This window comes from Candoia aspera, chromosome 2 (genome assembly GCF_035149785.1).
Source record: "Candoia aspera isolate rCanAsp1 chromosome 2, rCanAsp1.hap2, whole genome shotgun sequence".
NCBI lineage: Eukaryota > Metazoa > Chordata > Lepidosauria > Squamata > Boidae > Candoia > Candoia aspera.
In genome coordinates, this window is record NC_086154.1 from 231,911,838 (window position 1) to 231,938,166 (window position 26,329).

General features: G+C 39.1%; 1 protein-coding gene across 1 annotated transcript in view; it reads left to right on the forward strand.

Annotated features, from left to right (window-relative positions):
* MAP1B (microtubule associated protein 1B) overlaps nt 1–25,348 on the forward strand; it is a 70,791-nt gene extending 45,443 nt beyond the window's left edge. Inside the window, exons 3-7 of the mRNA XM_063295497.1 lie at nt 166–248; nt 3,756–3,896; nt 6,134–12,302; nt 16,954–17,192; nt 19,464–25,348. Coding sequence (XP_063151567.1) covers nt 166–248; nt 3,756–3,896; nt 6,134–12,302; nt 16,954–17,192; nt 19,464–19,619 — 6,788 coding nt within the window. The 3' untranslated portion in view covers nt 19,620–25,348. The remainder of the gene's footprint in view (nt 1–165; nt 249–3,755; nt 3,897–6,133; nt 12,303–16,953; nt 17,193–19,463) is intronic.
* The last annotated feature ends 981 nt before the right edge of the window (nt 25,349–26,329 follow it).

The window sequence follows — 26,329 nt, forward strand, 5'->3', positions numbered from 1 at the left end:
TGTTGTTAGCTGATCACCATTCTTTCATAATACTAAAATGTGGATTTTATTTTAAATGTTCTGCAAAAAAGCAGTTTGCTTAGGAGAACAAATGCCTTCTGGGAAAACATAAATACATTGAATGCAGGGTTTAATATTCATTTTTCTTTTCTTCCATATTCACAGGTCAGAAAATCCTTCACCATAGAAGTGATGTCTTAGAAACTGTTGTCCTGATTAACCCTTCAGATGAAGCTGTCAGCACTGAGGTAAAGTAGTACAACATCATAACTATGCTGATATAGTTAATCAAAATTATACGTGTATGCAGTGGTCATAAAATAACTCAAAAGCAACTAGCCCAGAGATACTGATATTATACTCACAGTGAAACAGAATACCTGCCTACTGTTAAGTAAGTTCCACTGAGTTTAGTGTGTTTTACATTCAGGTAATAGCGTATAATAATAATATAGTCTAGTTGTGTTACATTTTCAGTGGCAGGCTTCTCTCTTTTTTTCATCCACACCTAAATGAAAATATATGAATCTATGAGTAAGTGAGGTTGTTTCACATTCCCTTCCATTTTCTTACTGACCTTGTATATCTCCTTTTTTAATTTATGAGGAAAAAACAAATAATCTGAATATAATAAGAATCTGCATGGCAGACCAGTGGGAGTATCCGGTTTCTCTCGGGTCAATCAGATGTTTGTGACACCAGGCACAGGAAACAATAAAAAAAGAGAATTCTGTTTTTAATGGATCTAGTGCACTTAAAAGGGATGAGATTTAAGTGACATTCATGAGATAGTCAGATACTAACCTCATTATATAATGATTAGGCTAAACAGGAAAGGGCTGTAACCCATTAAAAATAATGTTACATTTTTATATCCCAACACAATTAGTGCCAAACCAGCATGGAATTGTTTCTGCTTCCTTAAGCTTTAAGTGATCATTCTTGAACTTACTTTAAAAGAGCCAGTTTGGTCGAGTGGTTAAGGCAACGGGCTAGAAACCAGGAGACTGTGTGTTCTAATCCTACCTTAGTCATGAAAGCCAGCTGGATGACCTTGGGCCAGTCACTCTCTCTCAGCCCAACCCACCTCACAGGGTTGTTGTTGTGGGGAAAATAGGAGGAGGAAGGGGTATTGGGTATGTTAGCTGCCTTGAGGTATTTATAGAAATAATAAAGGTGGGATAATAAGTAAATAAAATAAAAAGGTAATTTGTTGAATCATAGGTGTTTCAAGGGAGGAGCAAAGGAGGAAACATGTGATGTCCCAATGCAAACCCCAAGTACTAAATTATGCATCATAATGTCATATTGTCATTTTTTTATCATTGAAGTAGTGGACACCCATACATTGAACAGAAATTGAGGGGATGCTTTTTTTTCATGGCATATTATTATTTTAAAAAGAAGTGATAGTTTTGACTTTTGTTGTACATAGGAAAAAAGAACTAGCAAAACAATTTTGAAAAATGATGAGTACTGAATGCATACATTATGCATGCTTTATTTTAACCATGGTTTGTTGAACAAGCCACAGTGGCTAAATTCTAAGCCATTTCAAAAGAATGTTATGCTTAAACTGATGCGTGAATCTAATGTTGGCTACAGTAGAAAGAAAAGGACAAGATTAGGGAATAGCAAAATTAGTGACAGCAATAATTGAGAAAAGAAAGCTGTTTTGTTTCTTATTTATTTACATTATAGACACAGATGGGAATTATGTTATCATTATTGATTTGAAGAAATTATTCTTATCACTAGCTATAGTTAGTCCTCGCTTAACAACCACAGTTGGGACTGGCAACTCTATTACTAAGTGACACAGTAATTAAGTGAGATATCATGTGATCATGATGGGCTTATGACCTCACTTCCACTGCAGTCATTAAGTGAATCACCCACGGTCGTTAAGCAAGACATCACGTGACCACAACTTGTGATTTTACTGCTGGCTTCTCCATTGCCTCTGCTTGTTGGAAGCCAGCTGTGAAGCATGCAAATGGTGATCACATGACCGCAGGGATGCTGCAACAGTCATAAGTGCAAGGACCGGTTGTAGTTACTTTTTCAGCACCATCGTAACTTTGAATGGTTGCTTAACAGGGCAGTTGTTAAGAGAGGACTATCTGAAATTGAATATTTCTGACACTTACCTGTTTTCCTATCTCTAGTAACATAGCATAAAAAAATTTTCTCCCATAACTGCAGGTATGAAGATGAGATACCTAGAACTGCTAAAATTTCTCTCTTGTTGATGAAAATTTGGGCCCTTTCCACATGTGGGGGCTATGTTGATCTCAGATTGGTGCCACCTATTATATCCCTGTGATCTTGTGGGCTTCCTCAGAGCTTGGGAAGCTAAGGCAATTAACTACCAGCTTGGCTCCTGCTCCAGAGGAAACACTATGAAAACTGTTGTACAGCATTTCCTGTGGAGCTGCAGTGCAAGTAGTTTTCCCATTGCTGGAATGATCCACTTAGTCTGACCTCCTGGGATTTTCCCCTTCCTGCCAGGTAAAAGGCACAGTTATGCCTTGTCACCATCCCCCTACCCTCCACAGCTGCTCTGCAGAATGTCTTTGCTGCTTTACCCACAGTGGATGGGCAGGTTTGTTTGTTTGTTTTAGTTTTTCTTTAACAGCAAACTGCAGCAAGGGAAGAAGATGACTGTAAGCTAATTGCCATGGTTAGTGCTGCCCCATTCCCCAGACAGGCCCGCAACTAGGGTCTGTGTCACCCGGGGCAAACATGGATTCTGCGCCCATTTTGGCACCCCGCCCCAGCACGGCGCCCGGTGCATGTGCCCCGCTTGCCCCCGACTAGTTGTGGCCCTGTCCCCAGATGGAGGGGTGGCTGTCTAGTTGTGCCAGGGAAGGGGAGGGGAGGATTTCGAGACTCATCAAATGCTCCTTATGGTTGCATAGGCAAAGGTTCATGTGGAAGGGGGACATGGAGTCTTTTTTCCATGCATGTTTATTTCAGAATACATATCCTAAGAAAATAAATGCCACATCAACCTTTTTAAAGCTTTTCTTTATTCTTTCAGATTTAAAACACCAAATTCAGTTTCAGACCTAATTACTGATGCATATCTTGGGTTCATTTAGCTTTGTAGTGATGACAACACATCTCAGGATTCTCTTCCGATGAAAGCTCACCTAGAATCTACTGTTACTCCCTTTCAGGACAAGGCAAACCCTGGGCATTAACACATCATGCTAATCAATCATGTGGTTGGTTTACTTGGGATTAACAACCCAAAACCTGGATGACTGCTAGATGATAGCAAAGTAGTACAAAAACTCTGTTTTTGTTTTCCTCTAATGGTCATCCAGAGCTTTGCAGTCAGATCTGGTAGCCCTGGTGTTGTGCAGATCAAATCCATTGCTTAGGACTATTGTGAATCAGACCATAGATGCTTGCTTTTCCAGACTTTCCAAACTTTTTAATGTTGGCTGGATTTGCTTTTCTGTTCTGAAAAGCAAATCTGTTTGATTTGAGTTAACATTATTGCTTTGATTTTAAATAAGTTCCCCTCTTTCATTTGCTAATATATGTGGGGTTTGTTTGTTTGTTTGTTTGTTTACAAAACCTCTTCCACCCCCACCCGAAACACAAGTATTCCTCCTTTTTTGGATAAATAAAATCCACAGGTAATCTATAACTTCCTTGAGGATATTAGTATCAATATTTTTTTCCTAAAAAAAGCATGAAGTGTAAAAGATGTTTCAAAGTCATTATTGTATCTTCTGCTGCAGGTGCGTTTAATGATAACAGATGCTGCACGACATAAGCTTCTGGTACTAACTGGGCAGAGCTTTGAAAATACAGGTGAACTCATTCTTCAGTCAGGATCTTTCTCATTTCAGAACTTCATTGAGATCTTCACTGACCAAGAGGTTTGTTTCTTAATTGTTGCTACTCTATAACTCAGTGTGACAGAAGTTTTGTTTGTACATTTAATTGTACAGTAGGTTCATCAATTTAATGTTTTTGAAGAGGATTAAAAAAATCAGAGATAGATACCCATCATGCTATTCATTTTTAAAGTACTATGCAGACTGCAGAATAAGGAATAAAGAATAGTAAGCCAATTTTATTTATTTTATTTGCTTACAATTTTTGTAATTATCCCCAACCTGAAGATTCTGGACAACATAGTGTGTTGGTTTCGACTGGTTCTCAAAGGTTTGGCCATCCCAGCACCCCCGCAGTCATGTGATCATGATCTGGGCAGTTGGCAATCAACTTGTACTTACGATGGTTGCAGCATCCCACAGTCACATGATCACAATTTGCAACCTTCCCTGTTGGCTTCCCGCAAGCAAAGCCAATGGGGAAGCTGGCAGGGAAGATTACAAGTTGCTTGGGTAAGTCTCCCCCACCCGTGCACCCTCCCCCAACCCTTCTGCACTCACACCGTGTCTCAGTGACCACCGCACACTCTTGCATGCCTTCCCCAAGCCTCCTTAGGGTTAACAAGCAGTTTGAATTGGCCAGGAAGTTAGTGGCTATACTGGTAGCCACTATGGCAAATTCAAAATTAATGTTACATTCTAATGGCAGGGCTGATCCACCTGTAGTCTAGCATCCTTATTCAAGATCAGCTGCAGCTTCTGGGACATTGTCAAAGGTTGCCCCACATAGAGTGCATTACATTAATCAACTACATGGTGATCACAGAATGAGTTTCCATCACGAGAGCATCCTGATACAGGGAGGAGTGTAACTATTGTTACTGATGGTCCCATTGGCCATGGCCCCTATCTGCTGTTTAAGTAGTAGCTGTAGGTCCAAGAGGATCCATAGGTCATGAAGCAGTTCCTTCAGGGAGAACACAACCCTACCCAGAGTATCCATGGCGATTGATGTTTAGATGTTTATTGATGTCCAGGAACTTATTCTTGGAGGGATTTAATCTGACCCTAACAGCCTCCAGACACTTGTTCAGGCTTTCTGTGGCATCCACAGTTTAACCAGGAGTGACAGTGAACAACTGAGTATCATCAGCATGCTGGTGACATCCTACCCCAAACCAACAAATGACTTTTTAAAGCAGCTTCACAGATATATTAAATAATATCAGGAACAGCATCAAACCTAAGGCACCTCACATTGGAACAACCATGGGTTCAAATGCTGCCCCCTACAAATTGCAACTGTGCTCTGAGGTAAGGGCAGAACACCAAAACATGGTACAATCTTAAAACCTTCATTGACGATCCAGCAAGATGCCATGGTTGATGGTATTAAACATAGCTGAGACGTCTAATAAGACCAAGAAAATGCATTCTCATATTCAGGGTCTCAATAAAGGTGACTCTAGGGTGACCAATGCTGCTTCCATCCCAGGACTGGGCCTGAATCCTGATTAGCAGGATAATCTGTTTCTTCTAGGATTCTCTGTTGCTGGGACACTGCCACCTTCTCAAGCATCTTTTTCAAAAATGGAAGGCAGTATATCAGGTGAAGGCTATTAAAAAAAATGAGGTCACATGAAGGCTTCCTTGTATTATGAATATACATTCAAACAAGAAGCCAAGACCTTTAGGTATATTTGTTTCTGAAACAAAGCTAGAAGCAGGTTTCTTTGTCATTCCTGATCTTTTACATTGCAAGGTACTGTATATTCTAGTATATCAGCCTCCTTCACAAATGTAGGGAAGGGTGTAGGGAAACTGGAAATGTATGTGCTTCAGATTTACTTTGCCCTTTAAACATAGGTAACTTTTCTACCCAAATCTAAAATAATAATACTAAATTGGCTGACTCTTTCTAGGATGTCAGCAGACACAGCTGAGATATTTCCACAGCTGCACCCATGACAGAATATAAATACTTTTGAAATAAAAGCAGCTTTTCTTAACATGGAAATGCCTGGGCACTGGGACTACTGGGTATAATTGCTATTTTTTTTCTTGTGGTAACAGGGCATATCAGAGAAAAAAAGACTTTAGACTAGCAAAATTACTTTGATTTTTACTAGAATACTGAAATCAATTGTGGGGGCCAAGGGCAAAACTCTAACTCAGGAAGCAGATTCACTTTCTATTCAGTCTCATTTAATTTTGAGACAGAAATATGGATTCAGTGTGTACAACCATATAACGCTTCTGTTTGGGTTTTGCAATTTCAGATTGGAGAATTATTGAGCACTACTCACCCTGCTAATAAAGCCAGCTTAACGCTTTTCTGTCCTGAGGAAGGGGACTGGAAGAATTCAAACCTTGACAGACACAACCTTCAAGACTTCATCAACATTAAGCTGAACTCTTCTCCTATTTTGCCTGAAATGGAAGGGCTTTCTGAATTTACAGAATACTTGTCAGAGTCAGTGGAAGTTCCGTCACCATTTGATATTTTGGAGCCACCAACATCAGGAGGTTTTCTGAAACTTTCTAAGCCTTGTTGTTATATTTTCCCTGGTGGAAGAGGAGATTCAGCATTGTTTGCAGTAAATGGATTCAACATGCTTATCAATGGAGGATCAGAGAGAAAATCTTGTTTCTGGAAACTCATCCGACATTTGGACCGAGTGGATTCAATTTTGCTCACTCACATCGGAGATGATAATTTGCCAGGAATTAACAGCATGTTACAACGGAAAATAGCAGAATTAGAAGAGGAGCAGTCCCAAGGCTCTACTACCAACAGTGACTGGATGAAAAATCTAATTTCACCTGATTTGGGAGTTGTATTTCTTAATGTTCCTGAAAGCCTAGGAAATCCTGATCCTAATTTGCAGTTAAAAAGAAGTGTAGAGGAGGCTTGTTTTACATTGCAGTACTTAAACAAGCTATCCATGAAACCAGAACCTCTCTTTAGAAATGTAGGAAACAACACTGAGCCCATTATCCTTTTTCAAAAAATGGGTGTAGGGAAACTGGAAATGTATGTGCTTAACCCAGTCAAAAACAGCAAAGAGATGCAATATTTCACGCATCAGTGGACAGGTACAAACAAAGACAAAGCTGAACTGGTGCTGCCAAATGGTCAAGAAATAGACATCCCAGTTTCCTACTTGACTTCGATCTCGTCTTTGATTGTATGGCATCCTGCAAACCCTGCTGAAAAAATTATCAGAGTTCTTTTCCCAGGGAACAGTACACAGTATAGCATATTAGATGGCCTAGAGAAGCTCAAACATTTGGACTTCCTTAAACAACCAACGGTGACACAAAAAGACTTAACTGGTAACCTGGCAAGTCCAGCAGTAAAACAAGCAAAACTGAAGCAGAGAACAGACAGTAAAGAAAGTCTCAAGCCAGTTACTAAAACGCTGTCTACAAAGACTGTCAGAAAAGAATCGAGAGAGGAGGCATCTGACACGGGGAAATCTAGCCCACCAGAAAAGGCTCAAAAAGTAGAAAATAAACCCATCATAAAAAAAGATAAATCAGCAAAAAGTGAGAGTAGGCTCTCTGTGACTGAAAAAGACCTGACGGCGAAGGAACAGCAGCTCGTGAAATCTGAAACCCCTGAAAAACAAGCGACTGATGTGAAACCAAAAGTAATAAAGGAGAAGCATGTGAAAAAGGAAGTGAAAGTAAAATCTGAAGAAAAACAAGAAGAGAAAGAAAAGTCAAAGAAAGAGGTGCCTAAGAGAGATGAAAAATCCCAGGCCAAGAAAGAGGAAAAGCCTAAAAAGGATGAGTCCAAAAAGGAAATAAAGAAAGAATCTAAAAAAGAGCCAAAGAAAGAAGCTCTTCCAAAAGAATCCAAAAAGGAAGAGAAGAAGGAAGTGAAAAAGGAAGAAAAGAAAGAACCCAAGAAGCTTCCTAAGGAGATAAAGAAGACCTCTGCTGCTTTGCCGGAATCAAAGAAGGTTACGGCAAAGCCAAAACCACAGAAGAAGGAAGAACCCATCAAAAAAGAAAGTGGGCTTGCTGGGAAACCCAAAGAAAAAGTTAAAAGTAAGTCACTGAAGAAAGAGCTCAAGGTGACCGAAGCACCAGCTGCAGCAGTGACTGCTTTGGGTGCTGGGGCTGCAACAGTAGCAGCTGCTGGCCTGGCAGCGAGTGGGAAAGAACTTGAAGTGGAGAGATCTCTTATGTCCTCACCAGAAGACTTAACAAAAGATTTTGAAGAACTAAAAGCAGAAGAAGTTGAAGTGGTGAAGGAAACAAAGCTTCAGGAAGATAAAGTTGAAGATGAAAGCCAGCCAACTGACACAGACCAAAAGGAGAATTACGAAGTTCAGAAAGAAGAAATAGAAGGCCCTGCTTATTCTCCTGATGAAGACATAACCACCACAGAACCTGAGGGAGAATGCGAACAAACTCCTGAAGAGCTGGAGTCTGTGGGAAGGGACAGGGTTGATGACAATGAAAAGTTTGAAGAGGAAGGAGCAGGATTTGAAGAATCTTCCGAGGCAGGTGACTATGAAGAAAAGGCTGAGACAGAGGAGGCGGAAGTACAAGGGGCCAATGAACTACCACCAGGTTTCAAAAAGCAAGACATGAAGGATATCATCGAAACAGGAGAGATTGAAAAAGAAATGATAGAAGCCCCTGAATATGAAAAAATGAAAGGGTTAATGTATGATAAAAAAGCAGAATTTAGAGTGGAATATGAAGAGCACTATAAAGAAAATGTAGAAGAAACAACAGTTGAAAAGGCAGAAACAGAAGAGACTGAAGAAGACAAAACTGAGGAGGTCAAAGATGAAGAAGATGCTGAAAAAATAGAAGTAGAAGAGGATTATGTCATGGCTGTGGTAGACAAAGCAGCTGAAGCTGCTGAAATGGATGATAAATACAGTTTGCATATAACTACTCCAACTAAATTGTCAGAATCTCCATCTCCAGCAAAGGAACCAGCATCTTCAATTCATGATGAAACTCTACCTGGTGGGTCAGAAAGTGAAGCAACTGTTTCAGATGAAGAAAACAGAGAAGATCAGCCTGAGGAATTCACTGCTACTTCAGGTTATACTCAATCCACAATTGAAATATCCAGTGAACCAACTCCAATGGATGGAATGTCAACTCCAAGAGATGTAATGAGTGATGAAACAAATAATGAAGAAAGTGAATCTCCTTCCCAAGAGTATGTTAACATTACTAAGTATGAATCAGCACTATATTCTCAAGATCTTGCTAGGCCTAAAGTTTCTTCTCTTCCCGATGCTTTTAATGGGTTATCTGAAGGATCTAAAACAGATGCTACTGAAGGCAAAGACTATAGTGTTTCAGCTTCTACCATTTCACCCCCTTCTTCATTAGAGGAAGACAAATTTAACAAAACTTCCTTCCAGGATCTTTATCGTCTTCGGGAAAATGAATTCAAAACTATTAATAAATTAGAAATTTCGGAAACTTGGGATGAGAAGCTTAGCCCAAGTATAGATGAAAGTCCAGCCCCACTATCACCAGTTGCTAAAACACCTCTTAGTGAACGTAGTGTGAACTTTTCCCTAACTCCCAATGAGATTAAAACATCAACTGAACCTGTGGCTCTCACAACATTGCCAGAAAAACATCATGAAACCCAGGAAGAGCAGTGCCCCAGCCCTGATGATAAAACATTAGAAGTGATATCCCCTTCACAATCAGCTGCTGGAAGTGCTGGTCACACACCTTACTATCAGTCTCCCACTGATGAAAAGTCAAACCAACTTCCAACTGAGATTCCTGGAAAGACAACTGAAGTACCGATCAGTTTTGAAGTTAGTGATGCCAAAGACAATATTTCAAAACACAGAATAAGCCCAATGGATGAACCAGTGCCAGACTCTGAATCGCCTTTTGAGAAAGTGCTCTCACCTTTACGAAGTCCACCCCTTATTGGTACAGAGTCTTCCTATGACACATATTTGAGTGCTGATATAAAATATGTCAGAGAAACTGAAATTACCTTTGAAAAGAAAAGTGAAACTGATGGGTCCACGTTGCAGAAGAGCTCAGTTTCTGAACTTACTTCTACAAACATTTTCCAAGAGCAACAGGATGAAAAAGATGTGGAGCTGACACCTCCAAGGTCAGACATTCTTCTAGAAAAGGAAAAGGATGATTTAGAAACTTCAGAAATTCAGTCTGCATTAGTTTTGGAAGAGAGGAAGCTAGCAGAGGTTTCTCCTACTCAGGTAGATATTAGTCATTTAGGCTATTTCAAAGAGGACACCAAAATGTCAATATCTGAAAGTACAGTCTCTGATAAATCTGCAACTCCTGTTGATGAAGTTGTAGCAGAAGATACTTATTCACATATTGAAGGAGTTGCATCTGTTTCTACAGCATCTGTTGCTACTAGTTCATTCCCGGAACCAACCACTGATGATGTGTCTCCTTCACTGCATGCTGAGGTTGGATCTCCTCACTCTACTGAAGTTGATGATTCTCTTTCTGTGTCTGTTGTACAAACACCAACTACATTTCAGGAAACAGAAATGTCTCCATCTAAAGAAGAGTGCCCAAGACCAATGTCTATTTCTCCACCAGATTTTTCCCCTAAAACAGCAAAGTCAAGGACACCAATACTAGATCATAGGTCTCCTGAACAATCAACTATGTCAGTAGAATTTGGACAAGATTCACCTGAACAGTCTTTGGCCATGGATTTTAGCAGACAGTCTCCTGAGCAACCCATAGTAGGTGTTGCTGTGCACCATATATCTGAAAATGGTCCAACAGAAGTTGATTTTAGCCCTTCAGACATGCAAGAACACGGATTTCCAAATAAAATATCGCCAGTCGAACAAGTATGTTATGGCCATGAGAAGGATATTTCAGAGATTATTTCAGTTTCTCAGATAGAGGCTTCACCTTCACCTTCTTCTTCCTCTGTTCATACACCATCACAGGCAAGTTCTCCCCTACAAGAAGAAATTCTATCAGGTGTTACACAGCCTAGTGATATACCATTCCATTCTACATTTCCATCAGAAAAAATGCAAAGCTTGGGGGAGAAACTCTCACCAAAGTCTGATTTATCTTCATTAACACCCCGGGAATCTTCTCCTTTATATTCACCTAGTTTTTCAGATTCACCTCCCATAATGAAAGAAACAATGGCTGCTTCTCAGTCATCCCTATTATCACTGCATGTATCCCCAGACAAATTGTTTGGCTATCATACATCAGTAGTTCAAGACCCTGAGACGAAACATGGTCAAGAGCTTCTAGTCTCTAAGGATCAGGAAGATACAGAAGAAACATCCATATCACCAGAAGCGCTTATTTACTCTTATAAGGAAACTGGAAAAAGCACTAGATCACCTGAGGCTGTTAGTTACTCCTATGAAAAAACAGAGGAAGTCACTGAATCCCCTGAAACTCTTGATTACAACTATGCTGCAGCAAAGGAAACCACCAGATCACTAGAGGCAGATAGTTTTTCTTATGAAATAGCAGAAAAAACCACCAAGTCACCAGAAGCCCTTGATTATTCTTATGAGAAATTCACCAAACCATCAGAGTCTGTCCATTATCCTTATGAGTCCACAGAGAAAGCCACCAAATCACCTGGCATTTCAAGTTATCACTATGAGAATGATAAATACCTTGTTTCAGAAAAATCTGAAATCCGTCAAGATGTTGATTTATGCCTTGTCTCATCTTGTGAATACAAGCATCCCAAAACTGAACTGTCACCTTCTTTTATAAATCCTAACCCTTTAGAATGGTTTGCAAATGAAGAACAATCTCAAGACCAAGAAAAACTGTTAGTTCAGTCAGGAGGTGCTCCACCACCCTCCGGAGGAAAACAGCAAGCCCGCCTGTGTGGTGAAACTCCCCCAACTTCTGTGAGTGAATCTGCTCCATCACAGACCGACTCAGATGTACCCCCTGAAACAGAAGAGTGTCCTTCTATTACAGCAGATGCTAACATTGATTCAGAAGATGAATCTGAAACTATACCAACAGATAAAACAATTACATATGAACACATTGACCCTCCCCCAGCCCCTGTTCAAGATCGCAGCCCTTCACCTAGGCACCCGGATGTCTCCATGGTAGATCCAGAGACAATACCTATTGACCAGAACCTCAGCAAGCCTTTGAAGAAGGATCTGAAAGAAAAGACGAAAACAAAAAAGCAGGGGACTAAGACTAAATCTTCCTCTCCTGCCAAGAAGAGTGATGGCAAGCCTAAGCAGGTGGCTTCTCCAAAGCCTGCTGGCTTGAAGGAATCATTGGATAAAGTTTCAAGAACAGCTTCTCCAAAGAAGAAGGAGTCTGTGGAAAAAGCTGCCAAAAATGTCTCTACTCCAGAGATAAAATCTTCTCATAATGAAGAGAAAGATAAGGAAACTAAGAATGCAGCTAATTCTACAACATCAAAGTCAGCAAAAACTACAACTTCAGGTGAGCATAAATTGTAAAATTAATCTCATATATCAGCCTTCTTCATCCTATTGTCTTCCAGAGGTACCAGATTGCAGCAGTCAAAATTCATTGACAGTGCTGGTGGCTAAGAATTCTGAAAGTTGTAATCTCAACACAACTGGATTAACTAAATTACTGAAGAGGATGTAGAGATTTTTTTGTAGCTGTACTTAAACCTGCCTGCTTTAAAAAGCCAGTATTTTACATGAAGACCATTAAAATAGCCTTAAATCAAGTCAATTAATTTCAGACTTGTTGACCTGCATGATTTTGATATGATTCAACTTGATAGAAGGACATCTTTTTTTTAATGGAACATTTATGTTTGTCAGTGTTTCTAAACAGTATCTCAGGATAGTGTTGCGCTATGCGTGACAAAACAAAATTCCCACAGTAAACGTTTTAGCATGTGGACAATATGCTAGCATTTTTAAGGATCGATGAGTATACATTTCAGTCCAGTTCAATTTAAAGTCTGCAGTTAGAATGCAGAAAAATATTATTGCCGTGATTTTTCATGAAATCTTTTCGAGAGTGGGGGTAAGCAAAAAAAGCAAAACAACCCCAAACAAACCCTTAATTCCATGTTTCTCATGACTATTATTGCTAGTTTGAAAGAAAAAAAAGGATGGCTACCAAGAGCAAGAAGGTTCCCTACTCACATCAAGATAATTGTATAATGCAGAGTTCTTTCATGTGTTAAAGAAAGGACTAGAAAGTCAGGCTGCACTAAACATTAAGATCATTTTACACACCTCACAACTTCTAAGTATAAAAAAGGGCATAAAAGTTTATCAAATGGCTGATATATTATTGCTTGTTGGAAAAATTGTGTTTCAAATTGGGATTAGATGGTATATAAAGAAATCTAATCTCTTGTTACAGGAAAAATGTATGAAAAGATCTTTCTGAACTTTGTCTAGTACAGCAGAAGTGAAAAAAAGAGCTGGGTGTGTGGCAGCCATTCAGATTGATGTGCCCTATCCTTCTCTAACTGGTCACTTCAAGATGTAGACTTTATGATTGGACTTTAAAACCCATAATACCTAGACAGAGAAATCCAAGTTATGGAATTTGGAGTTAACACAGCAGATCCTGTGCTAGGTCTTAGGTTATCCTTACCATCAGCATTTGAGAAAGCAAATGAAAAATTTGCTTTCTCAGTAAATGCGACCACTTGTCATCTAGACCCATGTCCCCCCTGGATGGTGTAAGCAGCTCGGGAGGTGACATGTGGCTGGGTCCAGACTATGGTTAATACATCCTTGAGGGAGGGGGTGTTTCCAACTGCCTTTAAGGAGGCACTGGTGTGCCCTCCTCAAGAAACCATTGCTGGACCCTACTGTACTAGACAATTTTCGTCCAGTCTTCCACTTCCCCTTTTTGGGGAAAGTGGTTGAGAAAGTGGTGGCGTTGCAGCTCCAGAGGGTTCTGGATGAAACGGATTATCTAGACCCCTTTCAGTCAGGTTTCAGGCCTGGATATGGGACAGAAACAGCATTGGTCGCACTTCTAGATGATCTCTGGCAGGAGGGGGATGGAGGGAGTGCATCCATCCTTGCTCTTCTTGACCTCTCAGCGGCTTTCAATACCATCGACCATGGTATCCTTTTGGGTCGGGTCAGGGAGTTGGGGGTGGGCGGTGTGGTTTTGTGCTGGTTCACCTCCTTCCTCCAGGGCCGGTCCCAATTGGTGTTGATAGGGAGTGAGAGGTCTGACCCTCGACCCCTCCTTTGTGGGGTGCCGCAGGGTTCAGTTCTCCTATTCAATGGGTGAGATCATCCGTCATCATGGGATGAGATATCATCAATATGCTGATGATACTCAATTGTACATCTCCATTCCCAGTGAGGTAAGTGACAATGTGACCACCCTTTCTTGGTGCCTGGGGGCTGTAGGGGTTTGGATGGGGAACAACAGGCTTCAGCTGAACCCTGGTAAGACAGAATGGCTGTGGGTTAATGGCTCTTCATATCTGGGACTTTGTCATCTATAGTTCTGGATGGGGTTGCACTGCCCCAGACAGACCCAGTGCATAATCTGGGGGTCCTCCTGGACTCACGGCTCCTGCTCGAAGAGCAGGTGGTAGCTGTGGCCAGGACGGCCTTTGCGCAGCTTCATGTTGTGCACTAGTTATTCCCTTTCCTGGATTGGGAGGCCCTTTGAATGGTCACTCATGCCCTTGTTATCTCCCATGTTGACTATTGCAATGCACTCTACAGTACATGGGGCTACCCTTGAAGAGTATCCGGAAGCTACAGCTGGTCCAGAATGCAGCCTTGCGGGCTATCTTTGGCGCCCCTAGAAGGGCGCATATAACACCTTCACTACGCAAGCTGCACTGGGTACCGGTTTCCTTCCAGGTCCAATTCAAGGTGTTGGTTATCACCTTTAAAGCCCTACATGGCATGGGACCAGGCTACCTGAGGGACTGCCTCTTCCCCATTATATCAACCCGTCCCACCCGATCATGCAGAGAGGGCATGCTGCGGACCCTTTCAATAAGTGAATTCTGTCTGGTGAGTCCAGGAGGCAGGCCTTCTCTGCAGTAGCTCCCATCTTCTGGAACATCTTGCCCCTAGAAGTGAGGTTAGCCCCATCACTCCTGGCCTTCTGGAGGAATTTGAAGACTTGGTTCTGCCACCTGGCTTGGGGCATGGAGGGGAATAGTCATGCCTGGGGATGGCTAGTGTCCTAAAGTGCTCCTCTCATGTAAGGACTGAATTAGATCATAGCCATCTGGACTTTATTTTTATCTATAATTATTAATTATTTGTAATTTTTTTATATAAAGCATATTTTTATATATGGTAATTGTATTATATATTTATTGTTTTTCTGATTATTTTGTTGTAAACCACCCAGAGTCCTCTGGTGAGAGGAGTTGGTTGGTGACAAATTTGATAAATAAATAAATAAAAATTGCTGCATTAAGAAATGGTAACATTTTTGTCAGTGGCTGCTAGACAATTTAAAAGCTGTGTTTGGAAGTCAGAAATAATACAGTGTCAATCTGGATTCAATAACATCGGTAAATAGCCATAATGGACAAAGTGAGGGGGACAATAGAGAGAATAGCTTAGTATTTATAGTTGAAGATTATTTTCTTACAGTTTGGTATAGCTTTACTGAGTAAATAGAAGGAGCATACTGCTCCTAATACACATAGAAATCTATGGTCAGATACTTAGTTTAAAAACAGCACTGAGCATTGTATTACTCTATACTAACTTAAGTGTCTCATTGTACTAGTGCTTAAATTTAATGTTAAAAAAAAGTTAATACATCTGGATGCTGGTGAGCTGAGGGAGGCTACTGTATAGCCTGTTACCATCATGGGTTTCACTGGGGATTGAAACCATGATGTTAGAAAGAAACATAAGCTGCCCAGAGTCGTTGAGAGTTGGGCAGCATACAAGTTTAATATCATCATCATCTAGGCTCTACGCTATAATATTTCCTGTCTTCTGGTTTTGTTCTCTTTATACTACAAGTTCTCACATCACCCTGCATTTGTGATTTCTATTTGTTACCTTTGGTTCTCCTTTGAAAAAAATATAGTGGTAGAATTTGGTCTAGTGGTTAATGTGCTGGGCTAGAAACCAGGAGACTGAGTTCTAGTCCCACTTTGGGCATGAAAGCCAGCTGGGTGACCTTGGGCCAGTCACTCTCTGTCAGCCCAACTCACCTCAGAGGGTTGCTGTTGTGGGGAAAATAGGAGGAGGAAGGAGTATTAGGTATGTTTGCTGCCTTGAGTTCTTTATAAAAATAATAAAGGCAGGATATAAATAAACAAACAAATAAATTACAGTATGCCCAATATAGGCTAATTTTACTTGCTTTATTTTCATCTTTGATTAGCATGCACTAACAGCTTGGGCTTGCCCAGCAAGGTGACAGCACTTAGACAACGTTGGCTAATCTGAAAAAAAGGTCAGACCTAGTTAATACTTGGAAATGCGATTTGCAAGAAAAATTAGGCTATAGGCTAAAATGGGGGTGTTTTAAAAGCATCTTGGCCAAGGAAAGGAACAAATAATTTCCATAGAGTTGTTTACAAGAAAACTATGTGGACATGCCCATGAAGTCACCAGAAATCAAGCTTCACTATCTTAATGCTTGTGCTTCTGAATCTCTTATATTTCATAGTTGTCGTAATATGTGGTGTTCAGAACCAGTGTGGTGTTAAGCTATTTGACTAAGAGCAGGGAGACCAAGGTTCTAGTCCACCTCAGCCAAGGAAGCTCACTCACTTCTCAGCCCAATTTCTTTCACAATTGTTATGGGGGAAAATAGGAGGAAGAAGTACTATATATGCTGCCTTGAGTTCCTGTATAATAAAAGACAGAATATAAATCAAATAAATAAAGTTAATAATTTATTCTTTTTGTATGTGACTTTCTTGTTCTGTTCACTAAGTAGATTTTTATGGTACAAATACCTGATTTTAGCAACTGCTTAAATTCCACAGGATAACTCAAAATCATCAAGAAATATATATGGATATCACAGCTGGAGTTTGATGTGGCGGTCTGTCCAACTTGAGTTTCTCATTAATAGACAGTGTGTATTACCATTTTATCACAAACTGAGACAAGACTCTTTGTTGTTGTTGTTTTTAATTTTTTAGGACCTGGAAACGGGAAAGCAACAAAATCTATAGCTGTGCCTCCAGGACCTCCTGTGTATTTGGACCTGGTCTATATTCCCAACCACAGCAATAGCAAGAATGTTGATGTAGAATTTTTCAAGAGGGTGAGATCATCCTACTATGTTGTGAGTGGGAATGATCCTGCTGCTGAAGAACCAAGCAGGGCTGTCTTGGACTCCCTGTTGGAAGGCAAAGCTCAGTGGGGAAGCAACATGCAGGTACGTTCTCCAGGATTTGTAAAGTAAAGGAAAAATTAAAGTAAGATGCTAAGAACCACCTTTTATTCACATAAATTAGTGAAAGTTGTATTAAATGGGAAGAATTTACTTTTGTTTAAAATCACGAGATAAAAGGAGTGCCACATCTAAATCTTCAACTGTTGTCTTTTTACTAAGGAGAGTTGATTGCATAATTTATAATTGATTAATCATGTGTTCTGTGTGCAATACTACAGTCTTTGAGACAGCACCTCCTGGGGCAAAATGAATATTTGTTTTTTTCCCACTTCCCAAATTGGGATTTTGACTATGAAGAGTGAAAACTAATACTGGATCTCTCCTCTTCCTGATTGCTTTTGAACTCAGTTTTCCTACATCTAAAACTCTGATATTGGGAGGATTTGAAAGGGTTGGTTCTTTGAGCAGAATGGGACCACTGAAGATCCAAATGATCCTCAGCACTCCAAACTTTTCATCATAACTCCAAATGTTCGAAAATGGATCTAGATGGATTCACTTCCATTGTAAGAAATCGAAAGACTGCTTTTCAATTGAAAAAAAGAATCAAGAAAAGAATGGCAGTGAGCACTACTTCCTACTCCTGCTTAATCACTTGTTGCTGGCAGGGCTTTAGGAAGGAAAGTCCCAATAAGATTTTTTGGTTAACTGAATATTTTAAATAGAAATAAAGGTATTAATGGACCTGTAAAAAACAGAACTATACAGAATGGAAATGGTCTCACTGGAATGTAAATCATCTAACTGCTATAATATGAAGTGCAATCCAGTGATTTCAAGAGGATTGTAAGTGGATTTGCTGTATCCTTCTACTGTTGACTACTTGGTCTGAATTTCCCTCACCCTCCTGTTTTTGATAGATAGTTCAGAGACTGAACATAAATAAGCCTAGCAAGAGAAAAATGTTAGCTATTGGGGCTATAGTCATATGTAAGTGCAGGGCTTGAATGTGGTAATGTCTTGCTTTAAATTCCCTTCTCATTACTATTTTTGGACAGCTCTGTCAGTACAACATCATCTTTCAGGCACAGAAATAGTCCTATTAAAAATAAATAACTTAAACAGAAGAACCTTCTTTTGAGAGTTAAGCAAAAAAATAAAAGTTGTGTTGATCTTTTCCATCCTGGTACTTTCCCCAGCTGTGTTGAAATATAAACTTGCTGTTTGGAGATAACAGATGTAGTCCAACACATCTGGAGGGCACCATAGTGGGAAGGAATAATGTGTATGCTACTTTTCACACATGGAAGGCACTGATTTATATCTTACCAAATTTTGTTTGTGTGTGCGCATAATTAATTATTTTTCACTGTTTAATGATATAAAGCTAACTTCTAAGATCATATGCAAAAAGCTGCTCTCCTTAAAAATGCTTGCACTTTTAACATTTTTAGTATTTATTTATATCTATCTATATGGCCACCCATCTCACCAATGTGACTCTGCTTGGCTAACATGAATTAAAATACAATATTAATACAACACATACGTTAAAAATCTACTTAATCGCATGCCTCCCTAGATATTGTTTCAGTGCCCCAACTACTGTATCTGGGCAGGATCCAATTAATAGAAGAGAGGTTTTCACACATCTAAAATAATGGTTAACAAAACTTTGAATCACACTCAAGTAAGTTTAAAATTTTGAACATGAAAAACATAAGTAATGAGTGCTTGTGGAACATTGTAGTATAATAATGTAGCAAGTACATAAATAATAGAACTGCAATATATTCTCAGTAGTGGTACAATAAGGATGGTGGTGCCTTGGGATATTGCTCTGCTTTTCAAAATCCATAACAACCAATTGTCTTCCTATGTCGTTACTCCTTCTGATGATCAAGCTTTCCCAATTGGGCACTCTCCAGATGTGTTGGGATTGTCTGAGAATGTTAATGGTTGTAATTCCAACACACCTAGAGGATGGCAAATTGGGTAAGATTGCACACAGGGTTGGTAGTGCAGTCACAGGGGTTTGCAAAACTCCCCAATTTGAGAACTGCAGGTTCTGGAGAACTTCAGAATGTTCTGTTCCCTATCCATATGATGTCCTGGGGGGAGGAACTTGGCAGTTTTCAGAAGTAAATACTCTATAATGTTCTGGATTTACTTCCAGAAATCACTGAACCATCCCCCAGAAAACAACTTTCCATTCCAGAAAAATCCATAGGGGGGTCAGTACTGTAGTGAGATTTCTGATTAGAATTTGTCCTTCATTTTGTAATTTCTTCTCTAATGTACTCTATATGACAGGTGACTTTAATCCCAACCCATGACTCAGAGGTGATGAGGGAATGGTATCAAGAGACCCACGAGAAACAACAGGATCTTAACATCATGGTTTTGGCAAGCAGTAGCACTGTTGTTATGCAAGATGAATCTTTCCCTGCATGCAAGATTGAACTGTAAAAAAAAAAAAGCAATGCATTTCAACTTTAAACTTTGTTTCCAGAAATTCTTCAATTTGAAAATACTTTTTCTAAAAATATAATCCATCTAATTCAGCTGCTGAACTATATATACCTGCCAAATGCTATACTGTATCAGAGTGATGCAAGTCACTATTTTTTTTTCAGTCTTTGCTAATTGCTACGGGAAATAACAGTATTCCCACCATAGGGTTCAAATTACTGCAAATCTGCAGATCCAGGTTCATCTTCATTGAACACTTGGAAACCATGCACTAGCAAACACTGCTGACTTCTACCAGGTTGGGGGCATTTGCCCTTGGAAGAAACAGAGAAAAAGGGGGAGAGAGGGGGGAGGGGGAAGATGAATTGGGTGGAGTAGAGGAGAATAAAATAATTAATTCTGCATTACTTACAAAGCAGTCAGTGACTTACCTCCTGCAGTCTGGCATCCCATAGAAAGAAAAATCTGTTTGTTTCAGAGTAGGCATTTTTAATTTAGTGACAACTTAGCTAGAAAATTAAGTGAAACAGAATGTGGCTTTGAAGGGACATTGCATTGGAAACACTGACTTGCTGTTGGCATCTTCCCGTTCAGTGTTTCATTGTCACGTAACATAATTCTCTTAGACAAAATATGCAAGTAGTTTGAACCCCATTCAGTTTAATGTGCAGACATATTGGTCTAAGGCATGCTCCCAGTGAAAATCCAGAGTCCTCTCAAATTTGACAAACTTGCATGCTAAAACACCCAGGTCACCGACAAGTTTACTGAAGCAAAATACCAAAGCAGTTGGGAGTACCTATGGTAGACAATTTGCCTTAGAAAGTGACTTGAATGTACAAAGATACTTGATGCACTTATTTTTTAATGCAAGATAGCAAGTTTATAAACCATCTGTGTAGGATTATAGTTACACCAGTACAGAACTATGCGTGTGCATGTGTGCTATTGGAAACCTCTCTGATTGGTCAAACAGCTTGGTGCTATGAATTATGTGTGTAAGTTGAACACTTCATTGGTGCACCTGAACAGCAAACCTTGTTTGAAAAGTTATTTTTTTCTCTCTTTTTTCCTGCTTCCTGGAAGCATGAAAGAAAAGGTGTTCAGTACCAGAAACGCAAAACTTAACAAAAACATATGGGATGTTACAAAAAGGTTGTCTCCACATCTGTACAGTCTTTGAAGCTTTCCTTTGTCTTACATTATTTTGACTGTTAATTTAAGAGTGAATATGGGGACAAATGTACAGAAGAATTTTTTTAGCTCAGCACGAACTTTTAATAGATGAATTTTTAAACATGTTTTGTTTACAGGAAAATGCAAAGAAAAAAATCAGGTGAAGGCAAATTTTTTAGTAGTTTTGTAAGACAACGCATAGTGTTATTTTGAGTTCTGGTGAGAATGAAGTATGATAAAGCAGTAACATATTTATTGAACATAGTTGACTGCCAAGGATTATCTTGCGGAGAGCGCACTAGCAATATCATTATGTGTTAGTGATCAAAGAACTAAGGATTGAAAGGTTAATTGGCTTTCTTTTAAACAGGCAGCCTGGGTTTGGGGCTAGCCCATGGCTTCATGCAACCCAAGGAGTCATTTGTGGTGGCAATATTTCACAGTACCAATGAATACAGCTTACAACTGGGGGTTGCACCAAACCGCCCTCTGACATATAAGCAATCCTGTGAGACACCTGTCAAACCCTCCAGTGTTAGCTGGGCAGCCGAGAACTTGATTTAGTTTTTCCTAGATATTCTTTTATCCTATACTGTCTTAAATAAAATTAGTTGAAGGATCCCTCCCCAAAGTAAAACCAGAACAGGGTATATACTGTGGTTCTGTGAGATCATAGAAAAGTGCAAAATGTAATCCTGGTCACAGATTTCAGCTGACAAGAACCTCAACTCCCAAGTTTTTTAAAGGTTCTAATTGCTAGAATTACAGGAATGAGAGCTGCTGATTAGGATTTCTTACAATCAGATGGGATTTAATATTCCACATCTTTTCAAGTCTAGCACAGAAAAACAAAGTATGCAAAACTCATTCAGGTATGCATAATTTCTGCAGATTACAGGAATCAACTTTATGTGTGACTGAGTTTGGGTTGTCTGGTCACACATTGCTTCACTTGGCTTCCCAGCAACTGCAGTAGAGTGGTGGTGCTGCCACACCACACCACACAGCATGTAGCCACACTACTTTCTCCCTGCTACTACAGCACCTGCTAGGGTTGGAGGGATCTCTGGTTCTTCCCTCGTCTTCCCAAACTTGCCACTATTCCATTTACCCAACAGATTACATGTGCCTGGCCTAGTGCAGACTTACTTGTTTGTTTTTTAATGTTCAAGACCACCTCTACTGGGAAGCCTATAATTTCATTATTAAGGCAGATGGAAACAAAAAGTTGGAAAAATCAAAATGTGTGATAACGGAGGCCTGATGATAATATTTCTTGTGCTGGTATAGTACTTTCATGACCAGAGTGCATGTTATCACTACCTGTAATGGTATCTCCATTACCCCTAATGTTTTACTTTGCAGCTCTGTACAGAATTTGCATAAGCTCATTCTCTCCATAATAGGAATTTGTTTTATGCCAATCATGTTTTCAGAAGGTTCTGATTTCATTAAGTAGTGGACAACTGCAGCATTTTGTTTATTATGTGTTATATAATTTATTTTAATTGTTACATTGTTGGTTTTTGTTTTATATTCTAGATGTGCATTTGCACTGCTAATTTTTATATATATTTTAATACTACTTTAGATCCTTTTTAATTTGGGCTGGGTAGCCCAATTAATGCTGTGAAATATTGTTTCTGTTTTGTGCATTTAAAAATTCTAATATTTTATTTTTGTTTGTCAACTCTAGCAATGCTACTTTATTTATTATTTTTTCTTCATCCAAGAAACACTTCTGTTCTTGTAGCTCTTTATTTTTCTTGGAACAACATAGATGGAAGCTCTATGGGTTGGGTCCCAAGTCTTAAAAATTGGTATAATTGTGAAATGAAAAGTAAGGGGAAAATGTATTTTTGAAAGAAGCAGAATAGCTGAGCTCATAATTGTGAATGCTGCATTTATTTTTAGTACTAACATTTTAAACATTAAGATGGGCTTACATCACAGTAAAGAGTCCTTTCACTTAATTAATTTATAACCAGACTTCTTATGAAGAACAAGTGGGAAAACATTGTCCTGGTACTCATTAAACAGAAATAACTACAAGTTTTGATATACTCCTGAATATTACTCTCCCATACCTCATCCCCTTTCTTAGCCCAACAGTTGCTATTTCTAATACAATTCTATAGCATCCACTAATGTGATACAGTCCTAACTGTATGTTCATCCACATTGGATGAGCCAGGCCAATAGTACTGAAAGTGGGTTAAAATGTAAGAGTTTACTGGGCAAAGCTGTTGCTCTATCACATTATTAGCATAATGACCCTCTTTTACTTTTCCAAGTTGGCCACCTTGAAAATATGTGAGCTTCTTAGCAGTGGCCATGCTGGCTGGGGAATTCTGGAGAAATTCATTTGGAGAGTTCCTTAGTTTGGAAAGATTGACTTAGAGGACTTATTCTGAGTGGGTGCCCAAGGAATTGCTATCAGCTGTTCCCAGTTACAATGCAGTATTCCATTTATTAACTATTGTTTCAAGATGAATTTTATGACTTTTTCCCCCATTCTGTTGTTAAGCAGAATTTGAAGGATTTACACAGCAGAAATATGTTTAATTTTCTTCTTGCCAAAAGAAAAAAAAAGTGAACTGAGTTGGCACTCAGTCTGTTCTGAACTGGGATACTTCTATGTGGATTTTTTTTTGTAGTGCATGCTCAACAAGCAATATTAAGTATATATTTAAAAGTGCAAAAGGGAAATTACTTTGCTCTCTCCAAAAGGGGCAGCCTAGCAAGACAACAGCAATAGACCTGTTGTAGCGATTGTCTGAAATCAGCATGACAGATAATTCTGTATGTCATCTCAGAAATTAACTCTGTTGTGTGCAAGTAGGACTTCTTCCCAATAAGTATATATAGGATTGCCACCTTAATGGGATTCAAATTTGGCCTTGAAATTCCTTCACTTTAAGCACATTATTGATCCTCTTGTAATTATTTTATTGTAGAATCAGAAATGTAATCAGATTGGTTTTGTTTGTGTGTCAACTTCTCCTCTTTTCTTTATGCTTCCAAATTCTTCAAGGACTTAAGGACCTAATTCAGCAAACCTTGGTTTTTATGGGAATATATGTTCTCTTATGGCAGCCTTCCCCAGCTTACTACTGTCCAAAGGAGTAGATTACAATTTCCAGCATTCTCAGCCAGCATGCTGATTGCAAAATTGAAGGATTTATAGTTTGATAACTCTGGGGGCCACCAGTTTGGGGGGGGGGGAGAGAACCTGTTTGTATAGCTTTGCTCAAAGGTCTCATTTTTCAAAAACAGTATCACTGATTCTAGCATTACAACCTCATTTACAGCCCCCTTTCCTGACAACTTGCTCCTGAGAGTTGGGGAAAAATTTAAGAATCTTTCTGAAAATACAGGGACATGTAGTGGGCATGAAATTAGCATTTGCCCCGCACATGAGTTGATGTGCCTTTAGATCCAAGCCTATATTTCCTTTTTATGTTTCTGAATATGGTTATATTAGTAGGTTATGCAGTTATAAACAATTGTCTTTTGAACAAGCAGGCATAGGGTTTTGAATGGCAATCAGGACTGAAGTTGAATGGCACTCAATTCTGGATTTCTGTTACTGTTGTTTTAGGAAGCTCCTCTATACCAAAATAAATGGAACTAATAATTGTGTTAGTCACAGCCCTACACAGTTAGTATAGTGACGGTCAATCAGAAGTACCATGATTGTGCTCTGTTACTCAGCACAGATTACTAGAAGCATGGTTCAATATTGATTAAAGTAATTAATGAATCAAATTTAGAGTGCTACCTGCATTCTAGAAAATGTTACCATTGATAACATTCCCCTTATTGTGGCTGTTATGATAGTACTTTCCCACTGAATAAAATTCAGTGGTAGCAGTTTAGTTGAGGTCATGTTCAAACTTAAAACAGATTTTTTTGCATGCCTTTACATTTTCCTATGGGGGGTCTAATTTCTGCAACTACTAAATTAATCTTCCATTCTTCATGATTTGTGTTTAACTTCACATACAGTGGTAAATGAATCCAAATGTGTATACAAATATATTTAGCTGTCTTCAGTAGAACTATTAAGCAGTTTAGGAACCTTGCAACACAGAACTGAGAAGGCTCTTGGTTAAGGAAAACATTCCAAGAACTCCCAGCTTCAAGGAGTTAATTTTGCATTTCCTACAACACAGGTCATTTCTCCACTAGCAAGCATCTTCTAGAATCATCCCATCATTGATGTGCCAAAATTAACAGTAATGAGGACAGACTACATATTACTTCGATGATAAGTGGATGATGCTATGGAAACATTCTTCAGCCACTCACTAGTGGGGCAATGGCCGTAGCCTTTTTCTCCATACGTAACTATAAGTTCTAGCTCAGAGAAAATAGAAATTTTTGTGGTCTGGAAATAATAGTAATGGGGAAATATTTAAACTTACCAAAAATTGTAAGTGCTCCTTGTTCACTTGATAGTTGAACAAACCGGAAAAATTGGTCTAATTATTTATATACATTTGCAAACTGCATTGCTTGCCTTGTTAAGGATGTTTGCTTCTTTTTTTTAACAAAAAAAATATTTGTTGTGATCTTATAAAAATAACAAAATAAGAAAGCATCAAACCTTGAACATTTGGGGGGGAATTGTTTCTCTGCACTAAATTAGCTTAGGAGCTCTCATTGCCCAGAGCGATTGTTCTATTCGTACAAGACTGGGCTGTAATCACACCAGGAAAAGCACAGTTCTGAAAGTCCAGGATGCTTTCACATGATGGCCTGCAGCCGTTTGATTCTTCCAAACCATGGAGAGAAAGTCTTGTCATGGCTGAGAAGCACCTCACACTCCTCTCTCTTGTTCTGAATGGTCTTGTTTGTGTCAGTCTGCAGCTGTGTATGGTTTTATGTCTTATAATCCTTCATCACCTCTATCCTATCAAGTCATATCTAAAGTAGAAAATTAGTTTCCAGTGAAAGTAATATGTAGTGCTTTTATGATATTTGTGTGCAATATCCCCTCTTCCGTTGAGGATATTTGATGTAAAGGAAATAAGCTCAGTTCCACAATAAAAAATTAAAATAGTACAAGTGTTGTTGGGTTTTGTTTTATTTGTGTATTAGAGATGCAATTTCCATCTAAAAAAATCACAACCATGCAATTCCCTTTTTAAAAACAACACCTATTTACAGTAGATGCCAGGTCAATGAAACTATTCTAAAATAAATAAGAACAAGTCAGTCTGCATAATTTTTCACGAACAGACATGCCCTCAAACTTTCCTATTGCAATGGGATGCTTTGCAAAGGACTGAATTTACAGTTGTAGTCCTTCAGTTGTAGCAGTCCAGCTTTTGCCAAACTACAGCTCCCCAGCACCTTTCTATTGGCCAGGCTGAGCAAAAACTTAGAAACAGCTCAAAAGCCACTGCTTCCCTTGCTTTTAAGTTGGAGTTAAACTACTAGAATTTAAGGTTCCCAGTGAAGTGGTATTATCAGTTCCCACCAACTTGACCTATTGAAAAACTGCTTTAGCAATGAGACCCTGTTAT